Consider the following 11637-nt stretch of genomic DNA (forward strand, 5'->3'; position numbering starts at 1 on the left):
AAATGTGTTACGATTTACATGCGACTTTTTGGATGAGTAAAATAAAATGTGTTGACAAGGGGTCTTGTGATGCCAAGACCCATTTGACATTTGGGGTCTTCGCCTTGCAAATAAAAAAGACTTTACATGATGAGAGGAATCAGGAAAATGCCCACGAGGATAGCTACAGCCAGCTAGTCAGTGACAGATTAAAAGATATATATATGCAAATGCAGGTTAGAAAGACCAAGCGCATCATATTCTAGCAGAAACAAGATCCTGGGGTTGCTAACATGTCACCACCTACATATATAAACAACAAGTGCATTAACTTGCATAATCTTGCAACAATAATGGTCAATACTGCCTCAAGCAAGAACATAAACATACCCCAAATTAACAGTGTGTTTTAAATCCCCAGTGCATGCAAGATTTTGGAAAAGTGGCTGCAACAAGGTTCTCAGCAAGATCATAGATGCTCAAACTAGAGCCTTAATCGTGTATCTCGAAGTACATGGGTGTATTACACCTACAGAAATACCTGTCCCAAAGAAGGATTACAATATTTATGTCAGTGTTGCGAGACATACTTCTGAGATGTAATCGCATTTTCTGCTGGCCATGAACAAAAGCAGCAAGCTCTAAATGTCCAAATAAAATGACTTCAGCCATCATAACAGAAAGATAACAATGCAACCCAGGGCTGACCCAGCATGGGATAACTGTGTTTCCTTCTCAATGGAAGTAACCGAGCACCTGGCCACCCACATTCTGCCTAATTGCTTCCTCGTGATCTAAAACGCCATTTGGGGTGGTCACCACAACATAGCCCCACTGCAAAGCAAATAAGAACACGAAAAGGAAATGTGTTAGAAATAACACACTAGCTCTACAAATAAATGAATAGCACATAATAAAGCAGGACAAATAAGCATTCAGAAGTTAGTTTAGCTATAAGTGCTTCGCTTGACATCCACGCCAGAGATGTGATCGAAAGACATCTGAATAATAAAAGTAACGACAAGAAAGCTTACACTAGGTAACATTATCAGTTAGTTGTTGTTTTATGTAATTTCCCTGAGAATGTTTGCTTCTTCTCACTTGCCAAGTCATCTCTAAATGAAAAAGATGGAGGACTCATATTGCGACAAAAATAATTTAACTGGTAGAAACTAGGGTTCTACCGTGTCTAGGGCGGAGATTGTAGGGGAAGGAGGGGGCTGGACGTGGGCGATCTCGCGGTCGCCGGTGGCTGGGCGCCGTCGTGCGCGAGGGAAGAGGCGGCGGCGTTGGCAGGAGGCGGCTAGGGTTAGGTCTATCGGCTCCCTTCGGGAAGCCGAGCAAATAATGATTGCTTCTTGCTTAATCTCAAAATGGGTCCTTATATGAGTTTATATAATCCTCCTAATGATATAATTGGGCCAAGCCCCTAACACGATAAGATAACTGGGCCAGGCAACTAACTGCCTGGGCTGTAATATATGCCGCTCATAACATTTCTCCCTGCCTGCACAAACAGCTCATCCTCGAGCTGGAAGGCGGGGAAGCGCTTGCGGAACTCCTCGAGGTGATCACCCGTCGCCAAACACCTCCGCGGCAGCTGGGGCGTGCAGGTCGCCAAGCCCGGCGGCGGCGGCGTCCTCCTCCATGTAGTCCGCAACCTCCAGGTAGAAGAGGCGTGGGCAGACATGGCCGGGCACGTAGGGCTCGTCGCAGTTGAAGCACAACCCTTGGCGGCGACGCTCGAGCAGCTCGGCCGAGGTGAGCCGGCGGAACGGGCGCGCCGCGGCCGCGGCGAGGGGTGCCGCGGAAGCCTGAGCAAGCCGACCCTACGCGGGAACATCCGGCCAGGGTGTCGGCCCAGTGGCCCAAGACGGTGATGCCTGCTGGATGGCCACCGCGCGGCGCTCGAACGCACATGCGTAGTACATGGCCGTCTAGAGGTCCTGGGGTCCCTGCAGCTCCACGACCACGCGAATATGATCTGGCAGACCGCCGACGAAGAGTTCGGCCCGCTGGCGAGCCGTCACGCCGGGCGCATGGCACGCCAGGGCCTGAAAGCGGTCGGTGAAGTCCTGCACCGTAGAGGTGAAGGGGAGGCGGCCCAACTCCGCCAGCCGGCTCCCGCGTATCGGTGGTCCGAAGCGAAGGAGGCAGAGCTCGCGAAGACGCTCCCATGGGGGCATGCTGCCCTCATCCTGCTCGAGGGCGTAGTACCACGTCTGGGCGGCGCCACGGAGGTGATAAGAGGCGAGCCAGGTGCTGTCCGACGCGAGCGTCCGTTGCCACCGGAAGAACTGCTCGCACTGGTTGAGCCAGTTGAGGGGGTCCTCGGTGCCGTTGTAGGTGGCAAAGTCGAGCTTGGCGAAGCGCGGCGGGGTCGGGGCCTGACCGCCATGGGCGTACAACTCGGCGGGACGGGGCAGCGAAGAGGATGACGCCGGGTCGGTGGGCACCGGGGGTCCCCCGTGAAACGGCGGTCCGTCGTGGCCCGCGTAGGCACCCGTGGAGCCGGAGGGCCCGCCGTACTGCAGGGTGGGCGCCGGCTGTTCCCCGGCCATAGTGTAGACCGGCTGCGGCGTCGACCCGGCCAACCAGGCCGGAAGCGGTGATGGTGAGGGTGGGAACCGGACCTGTTGGATCAGAATGCCCGCCGACGCGGTCATCGCCGGCCCGGTGCTGAGCGGCGGGGGTGCCTGTGGCTGCAGCGGCTGCTGCATGGGCGTGACGGGCGCGGCGGGATGAAGCTACAGCAGCTGCAGCATGTGGGCGACGGGCGCGGCGGGAGCCGCGAGGGCCGTCGATGGCCACTGCGGCCAGAGTGGAGTGCTGGCGGGGGCGGCTTGTTGCATGGGGGCGGGGGCGCCGTGAGAGCCGGCGACGGCCACTGCGGCCATTGTAGGGTGGTGGCGGGCGGCGGCTGCAGCGGCCCAGCGAACGCTGCGGAGGCTGCCGAGTGCGACAAGTACCACGGCAGGGCCGGCGGACCGATGGCGGCAGCCGGCGGCGGGGGTGGCAGAGGCCCGTAGGGGCTGGCCAAGTATAGCCGGATCTCCTGGATCGCTGTGACGAGGTCGTGGAGGACCCCGGTGACCTCCTCCGGGGTGTAGACGGCGGCGGGCGGCGCAGTGGAGGGCGCCGGCAGCTGGGCGATGGGGACGCCGGAGGTGGGGACCAGCGGCGCAGTGGTGATGGGCAGCGGCGCGGTGGTGATGGGCAGCAGCGCGGGTGGGGTGGGCGGCGGCGCAGACATGACCGGAACCGAGCTAGCTGATACCAAAGTAGTAGAAACTAGGGTTCTACCGGGTCTAGGGCGGAGATTGTAGGGGAAGGAAGGGGCTGGACGTGGGCGATCTCGCGGTCGCCGGCGGCTGGGCGCCGTCGTGCGCGAGGGAAGAGGCGGCGGCGTTGGCAGGAGGTGGCTAGGGTTAGGTCTCCCGGCTCCCTTCGGGAAGCCAAGCAAATAATGATTGCTTCTTGCTTAATCTCAAAATGGGTCCTTACATGAGTTTATATAATCCTCCTAATGATATAATTGGGCTAAGCCCCTAACACGATAAGATAACTGGGCCAGGCCCCTAACTGCCTGGGCTGTAATATATGCCGCTCATAACATCAACCAAGTTAGCAAACTTTCTATGGTCTGTCATCAAAAAGAGATTACCTGTGGACTTTTTCACTTGCTTCCAAAAGTGCTATTTGCAACAGGGACAGATGAACATTTATACTACATTCTTCCAAGGCTTGGTTTATATTTACTCAATTACTCAAAAATCTGCCACAACCCGCAATGGCATGTTGATTAGAATGTTTTCAAAAGTTTGCGTACTACTCCCTCCGTTTCTAAATATTTGTCTTTCTAAAGATTTCAACAAGTGACTACATACCAAGCAAAATGAGTGAATGTACACTCTAAAATATGTCTATATACATCCGTATATGGTAGTCCATTTGAAATCTCTAAAAAGACAAATATTTAGAAACAGAGGGAGTAGTAAAAGTAAAATACTGTCTGATCTAGTCAATATTTAGTAGCCCGTAACCATAATGTACATTTCATGATCAGTATTGCATATGTTGTCACTGCAAGTAGCAGAATGGATTCAGAAATAAGCATTTAAACTAGCAAAGGTCTGGCACACCATATCTCACCTTCCTGATTCTCACGGTATGAATAACAGTATCAAGATAACTGTATCCCTCAACTAACAGAAGATATGAATATTCACAAATATCAAATATGAGTTGATAAATACCTGCCGTGTTGGAAGCATCCTAGTTCTGTATTTTTCTATTTCCGTAGCTCTGAGGTCCTGCCTGTAAGTGAGAGCTTTGCAATCTTTAATCCTTCCCTGAAGTTCCACGGTGATTTTTCCAACCCTATGTGGATCAAAGACCTCGAAATTTTTTATGTAACCTGAAAAATGTCCGCAGAATAAATTCCAGGGAAAATTACCACCGTAAAAGAAATGTTCTCATACCCTCTCAATAATTTGTAACGGCAGTGGGGAGGAGACTAAACAACATTACATGTTCATAAAGTTTTTTCCCCTTTCTTTTCAAATGCTGAAGTCAAAATGAGAAAGGAAAGGCTGGCACTACCCCAAATAACTTATTTTTTCACTTGTTTTTGATAAATGAAGATGTATAATGCCTGGTGATTCAAATACAAGATTATTACATTACCAGGTAACACCATTCTTAAAAAAACAAAAACAGGGTATTAAAGAAGCATGCTATTCTCACACATAACCTACTCCTCCAAGCAGGTGGAGTTGATCCATACAACACTCTACTGCACCTTTCTCTCCTACCCAAGGATGTTAAATTATGAGTGGTCACAATTTCAGTGCGACAGTTCCTCGCGATGTAACTAGAAGACATTCTTGAAGGTAATCAGATGAGGCAAGTATAACTAGCTCCAGTACACAATACCATTTTCCCTGAAATTTATTCTTAGAGTGGAATACTTGCACGATTATTTCAACGGTTAAAAGAGATGGCATAATTGCGTCCAAGCTATGAAGTACACAAAGATATGCATATTTATTGGGTAGCTTTGTGTTTTCATACAACTAGAACAAGTTGGGGGACTGAAAGGCTTTGCTGTTGTTGTATGAAGAACACAAAACTACCAACAAATATGCATATCTGATGAATATATCAACTTGCCTTCATCTTTCCAATGCCAACTCACATGTTAACACATTTAACACAAATGCATCCAGAATCTAGACTGACAATAAAAACTCGCAAGTTGTTGAAGAAACCCACGCTACTCTGAAATGTTAAAAATCAGGTGCTTGTAATCTGAAGTTTATCTTAACATGAGAGGGGCAGATCATTTCTGCTGCTCTCTCAGTTAAACTCAGAACTGTAAAATCACACCTCCTTAGTAGCCCATCCCTTCCAAACCACCGGATGTATACACTACCAGTGCGTCAAGTTACCACCAGCAACCTCCTCTCCCATCATGGATGAAACCCTCGTGTTCTTTTTGGACGTAACAGAAGATAAGATGAGATGCGAGGGACGAGGGGGCTTGTGCAGCAGCTGCTGAAAGGAGCCTGATGAGAGGGAGCACGGAGTAGCTGATACCTCGGTGCTTCATGATGTTGAGGAAGGAGATCATGACGCCGGAGATGGGCTGGAGTTGCGCCGTCGCCTTCCCCCGCCGCTCCGCGTTCACCATCGTGCGCAGCGCGTCGTTGAGGATCCTCCGCCCCATCGCTCGCTCGATCTCCTCGCCTCTTCCGCTCGTAGCCGCACCTCTCGGCTCGCCTCTCTACCAGCCGCCGCCGGCGCTCGTGAGTCGTGATGGAGAAGAGAAGGGTGGGAAGCGTTAGGAATGGGCCTGGCGTTCGGGAGAGAGCCTGCCCGTGGCCGAATGTGTGTGTTTTCTCATGGACCTGGATGCTCTTGGGCTTGGTTCCACGAGCACTGTGACGCTGTTTAAACGATTGGATGTCCATGAGGCATCTCTGGTCCATCTTTCTTTTTAAATTTTTTTATATAATCTTATTATATATGCTTATCCTTTATCCCCTTCAAAAAAACTTATCCTTTATTTATTTATTTATTGAGATATTAAAAAAATTCATCTCACCTATTCCTCAGAAACAATGTCAATTCACAAACAATGTAAATAAATGCATCACATTTAAACACAAACTTAAACAATCAATTCGCAAAAGAAAAACAATTAAAATGCACCATATCATAATTCAACTACGAGCATATGCATAATTCATTCATCCCCAAAAAAACAAAAACATAATCATATTTGAGTCACAAAAGGCACCGAATGAACAAGTTCATTCCAAAAAAACCAACAAGCAGATGGTTGATCAGAAGGCATCATCAATTACAAGGGTATCAAGCACTCGTGGTATCGTCGCCGTCACCACCATTGCCACCATCACAATTGTCATCGCCACCACTACCAACTGACTTGGCCAAGATCACCTCACGAGCGAATTCTCAATATCGTCTCGCCCTCTGATCCATATTGTTTGGATCCATTAAGAGCATTTATAGCCGTGATGGGCAGATCTAAGCCTTCAAACGCCCGCGGACGCACCCGGTCATGTCTGCGGACACTGACCGGTCAAGCCTCAAATTTGCCTTCTTACAACCGGACACCTCAATTACCATGCCTCAAATCCATACAAACACATGCAACTACGTCAAAGCATTACACACATCGTCCGGCTACTACATCACTAAACATTAGCTATGGTGGAGAAGATCATCCACAACTGCCCTTGCCCTTCACCCGCCCTTACTGCCCTTGTCACGGAAGTATCAGTCGAAGACACGGTAGGGATCGAGCCGGATCATCTCGTCGCCGGAGCCGCTGTCGTTGTCCTCCTTCGATGGCAGTCCGGCCATGGCACGGACCGCCCAGTTTCTGCTCGCGTGTGAGGGCGCACGTGTTCCTCCGTTGTCGCTTTTTCATAATGCGGGCGCGGATGGCTTCCTCCTCCGCGACCGCCCGCGTCGCCGCATCAGCCGCCTTCGCTGCCGCCATGTCTGTAGTGACTTTGGTGAGTGGCCCTTATCCTCTCCTTCCCGCGGCAGGCACTCCGGTCCCGGTGGGACTCAAACTCCACCCGCTTGGAGATGGCGAAGGAGAGATTTGAAGGTTGCCAGGCCCGCGATGATCCAGCCCCAGAGGATCCGAGCGCCAGTTGAGTCAACGCTATGGAGTCGTGCCAGACAGATCTTGCCGTCAGCCGGGCGTTGTCCTCCCGGGAGCGGCGGAGTGCAATGCGGACGGCCATTGCCTCCTCCAACCTGCACGAGATGTGTAACACCCGGTGTAATGATGCTATAGTAACCCCTGGGGTTAAGTTAATCATTTTGCTAAACAAGTGTTTGATCATCATTGTCTCCTCTCTCTTTCAAATTCTAGTTGAATTCATTTTCAAACCAAGAGTGAAATTCAAAATGCTCAAACATGAAAACTAAAATGTTCATCATGTGTAAAATATTATCCTGGTAATATTGGTGGTGATCCAACATTTTTGCAAAATGCCTATGTGGCCTAAAATAGCTAAAACAAAAAAGCTTTAAAAAGGAAAAAGGAAAAGGAAAGAAGGAGAGGGAAAGCCCCTGCCCCACTTGGGCTTCGGCCAACCCGAGCCAGCTGGCCCAGCAGGCCGGCCCACTCCCCCCCCATTCCCCCCTGGTCGCCTCCTTCCCCGCGCACTGCTCCTCCGACCGAGTGGGACAGAGTGCGTCCGTCACTGTCCAACCACCTCGCCGGCGACGCTCGACGAGAGGATAAGGCCCCGGACGCCTCGACTCCTCCCCACCTACCTCCACTCCCCTCTCTCGCCTCCCAGATCCACCCGCTCCTCCCCCCACTCTGTCTCGCTCACCGCCTCACCCGAGTGCCATCGCCGCCCTCCACCTAGCACTACCGCGGCGAGCATCGCCCCCACTCCCCTTCGACGAGTCCACCGGCCTCCCCAACGTCGACTGCTTCGCCTTCTCCCGCTGGAACGAGCTAGGAGGCCCTCCTCCGTCTGCATCGACGCGGATGACCCCCTTCTTCAACCTCTGACCTCCATCGTCGCCGCCATCGAATTCCAGCCACATCGAGCCTCCCCCGAGCCCGCTTTGCACATCTGCAGGAGCGCTGTGAGCTCCTCTCCTTCTCCCCTCATTCCCTACTCATCCCCGCGCTCGTAGCCGCCGACCACGTCATGGCCGTACTCGTCGTCATAGACGAGCTCGCCGCCGTGACCACCGTAGCCCAAGCTCGCGTCCGAGCTCGTAGACGAGCTCCTGGAGCTCGTGCGAGTCCAACGTGACCCCTAGCGCGCCTTTTCGTGCCATGCAGCGCCGTATCCGATGATGGCCGAACTCCGGCGTCTGCTCCGCCGCTCGCCGCCGGCGTTTCTGGCAAAGTCCGGCCATACCACCACCACCACTCGACGCGACATCGAGTGGCCGTTCGAATGGACCAAGCCGCGCGCCGAATGGCGTCGTGTAGCGAAATCCCGACAAGGCCTGGGTGCCCCGCCGTGTTCTGACATCGTCGGCGGCGAAACGCCGGCCGCCGCCTACGTGGTTGGCCTAGGGCCACCCCAGTGCCACTACCAGTGGGCCCCACGGGCCCTAGTTGACTGGGTTGTCCCAGTCAACTGCTGACTGGGCAGCCCCGTGTCCCTGACAAGCGGGCCCCACCACACAATTAAGTTAATGAAAACATTTTATAATTAAAACTAATTAGTTAACCTAATCAGACACTGACATGTGGGGCCCAGTTGCTAGTTAACCATGTTTAATTAAAATAACCCACTGTTAGCCCTCTGTCTATGACAGGTGGGACCCATTGGTCAGTTTGACCAGTCAGCGGGTCTGTTGACCTGCTGATGTCATGCTGACACTCTGCTAACGTATTTTTCTCTTTTCTGTTAATTTAATAATTCCAGAATATTGCTTTAATCTTTGAAAAATCATAGAAAATAATCCGTAACTCCGATGAAAATGTTTTCTACATGAAAGTTGCTCAAAAAAATCCAAAGATTCCGAATACGCGGTCAGTTCATCTATCACATGCCCCTAGCATGCTAAACATGGAACTTTCCCCCTCTTTTCCTCTGTCCAAAATCCAACTAACGTTGGGAATTCATCCTCGGATGTTTATTCCCTCCGTCTGCAACGTGTAGTACTATGTTAGGACAACCCTAGCTCTACCTACCGTCTTGTTATGCCTTGTGATGCATTGTTTGCTCTGTATTTACTGTTTCTTCCCCCTCTTCTCTCCAATAGACCCCGAGACCGATGTTGCCCCTGTGATCGACTACGTCGACGACGACCCCTCCTTGCCAGAGCAACCAGGCAAGCAAACCCCCCTTGAGCATTCCGATATCGCCCATTTCTTTCCCTCTCATGCTTGCATTAGAACTGCTACTTCTTTTTGTATGATCCTACTCTGATGCATAGCTTGTTTTTGTTACCTGCTTTCACACCCTTACCTGCTTATCCTAAACTACTTAGTATAGGTTGGTTAGAGATCCATCAGTGACCCCACCTTGTCCCAGTTGCCTCGCTTTATGTTCGATGACTCGATCAACATGATCGACGTCCAGGCCCTGACACCACACATCACCCCCCTAGTTGTACGACTCTGCAGAGTTACCATCGAGTGCCGAGGGTGGAACCTCTTACATCACTCCTGATGAGATCTCTGTAGTGTAGCTATCCGGTCGTGGTCATCGAGGGTGATTTCCTCCTTAACTACTTCCGATACGGCTCTGTCGTGCAACCCCTCAAGTGTGAACCTCGAGGGTGGATCCTCTTACGTTCACCTTGATGATTACATCGAGTGGAATATTCACCGGGGGTGATTCCTCGGGGTTTCCCCTTGGTGTTAGACACACAGTTACTATGGTTACTATGACTTTGCACTGAGCCATGTTATTAAAGATGGGTCGGCCCTGAGGGGTACCCGCGCAAGCTTAATTGCGAGTGATGTGGAGTCGGGTTGACCTGGAAGGTGCCCGCGAGATACTTATGAGGCGTGGCCAGACATTCTTAGCCCTTGCCGCAAGTACTCAAGACGGGGCAACGGGGTCACATCGATCGTGAGTCTCTGGTCGTTATCGCGTGCTCCTAATCCACTACGATTTGGATATTTGATCCGAGGGGCCTCTGGCCTGATAGCACTAACCATCACGTGGGCATAGTATGGGCGTTCTACGTCGTATGTGTTGGGGATCGTAGCAGAAATTCAAAATTTTCTACGCATCACCAAGATCAATCTATGGAGTAATCTAGCAATGAAGGGATGGAGAGTGCATCTACATACCCTTGTAGATCGCTAAGCGGAAGCGTTCAAGTGAACGGGGTTGATGGAGTCGTACTCGCCGTGATCCAAATCACCGATGATCCTAGTGCCGAACGGACGGCACCTCCGCGTTCAACACACATGCAGCCCGGTGACGTCTCCCATGCCTTGATCCAGCAAGGAGAGAGGGAGAGGTTGGGGAAGACTCCGTCCAGCAGCAACACGACGGCGTGGTGGTGGTGGAGGAGCATGGTACTCCAGCAGGGCTTCGCCAAGCACCGCAAGAGATGAGGAGGGAGGGGGGTAGGGCTGCGCCAAGAAGGAGATGTTCTCGTGTGTATGGCAGCCCAAAACCCCACTATATATAGGGGAAAGGGAGGGGCTGCGCCCCCACCTAGGTTTCCACCCCTAGGAGTGGCGGCCAGCCCTAGATCCCATCTAAGGGGGCGGCCAAGGGGGGAGAGAGGGGGGTGCACCACTAGGTGGGCCTTAGGCCCATCTGAGCCTAGGGTTTCCCCTTTTTTTCTTCTCTCTTCGCCTTGGGCCCTGGTGGGGGGCGCACCAGCCCACCTGGGTCTGGTCCCCTCTCACACTTGGCCCACGCAGCCCTCTGGGGCAGGTAGCCCCACATGGTGGACCCCCGGGACCCTCCCGGTGGTCCCGGTACGTTACCGATAGCACCCGAAACTTTTCCGGTGACCAAAACAGGACTTCCCATATATAAATCTTTACCTCCGGACCATTCCGGAACTCCTCGTGATGTCCGGGATCTCATCTGGGGCTCCGAACAACATTCGGTAACCACGTACATACTTTCCCTACAACCCTAGCGTCATTGAACCTTAAGTGTGTAGACCCTACGGGTTCGGGAGACATGCAGACATGACCGAGATGACTCTCCGGTCAATAACCAACAGCGGGATCTGGATACCCATGTTGGCTCCCACATGTTCCACGATGATCTCATCGGATGAACCACGATGTCGAGGATTCAATCAATCCCGTATTCAATTCCCTTTGTCCATCGGTACGATACTTGCCCGAGATTCGATCGTCGGTATCCCGATACCTTGTTCAATCTCGTTACCGGCAAGTCTCTTTACTCGTTCTGTAACACATGATCCCGTGATCAACTCCTTGATCACATTGTGCACATTATGATGATGTCCTACCGAGTGGGCCCAGAGATACCTCTCTGTTTACACGGAGTGACAAATCCCAGTCTCGATTCGTGCCAACCCAACAGACACTTTCGGAGATACCTGTAGTGTACCTTTATAGCCACCCAGTTACATTGTGACGTTTGGCACACCCAAAGCGCTCCTACGGTATCCGGGAGTTGCACAATCTCATGGTCT

The 11637-nt window shown here is 51.9% G+C and overlaps 2 protein-coding genes across 2 annotated transcripts; both read right to left on the reverse strand.

Moving 5' to 3' along the window:
* Positions 1-426: 426 nt before the first annotated feature.
* Positions 427-5859, reverse strand: LOC125543421 (40S ribosomal protein S15a-5-like). The gene is made up of 3 exons (XM_048706751.1): positions 5578-5859; positions 4236-4396; positions 427-813 (listed from the first exon to the last, which is right to left on the reverse strand). Exons 1-3 carry the CDS (start codon positions 5705-5707, stop codon positions 715-717), a joined length of 390 nt encoding a protein of 129 aa, XP_048562708.1. The 5' UTR covers positions 5708-5859; the 3' UTR covers positions 427-714.
* Positions 820-4229, reverse strand: LOC125543420. Its single transcript, XM_048706750.1, has one exon. The coding sequence runs from the start codon at positions 2697-2699 to the stop codon at positions 1917-1919; it is 783 nt and encodes a 260-aa protein (XP_048562707.1). The 5' UTR covers positions 2700-4229; the 3' UTR covers positions 820-1916.
* Positions 5860-11637: the final 5778 nt, after the last annotated feature.

This window comes from Triticum urartu, chromosome 3 (genome assembly GCF_003073215.2).
Source record: "Triticum urartu cultivar G1812 chromosome 3, Tu2.1, whole genome shotgun sequence".
In the NCBI taxonomy this organism is placed as follows: domain Eukaryota; kingdom Viridiplantae; phylum Streptophyta; class Magnoliopsida; order Poales; family Poaceae; genus Triticum; species Triticum urartu.

Coding starts and splice junctions, on each gene's coding strand:
- LOC125543421 (XM_048706751.1), bottom strand. CDS start 5,707: ATGGGGCGGAGGATCCTCAACGACGCGCTGCGCACGATGGTGAACGCG. Junction 4,397..5,577: donor CAACATCATGAAGCACCGAG/GTATCAGCTACT, acceptor GACATTTTTCAG/GTTACATAAAAAATTTCGAG. Junction 814..4,235: donor GGATGCTTCCAACACGGCAG/GTATTTATCAAC, acceptor TTTGCTTTGCAG/TGGGGCTATGTTGTGGTGAC.
- LOC125543420 (XM_048706750.1), bottom strand. CDS start 2,699: ATGCAGCAGCCGCTGCAGCCACAGGCACCCCCGCCGCTCAGCACCGGG.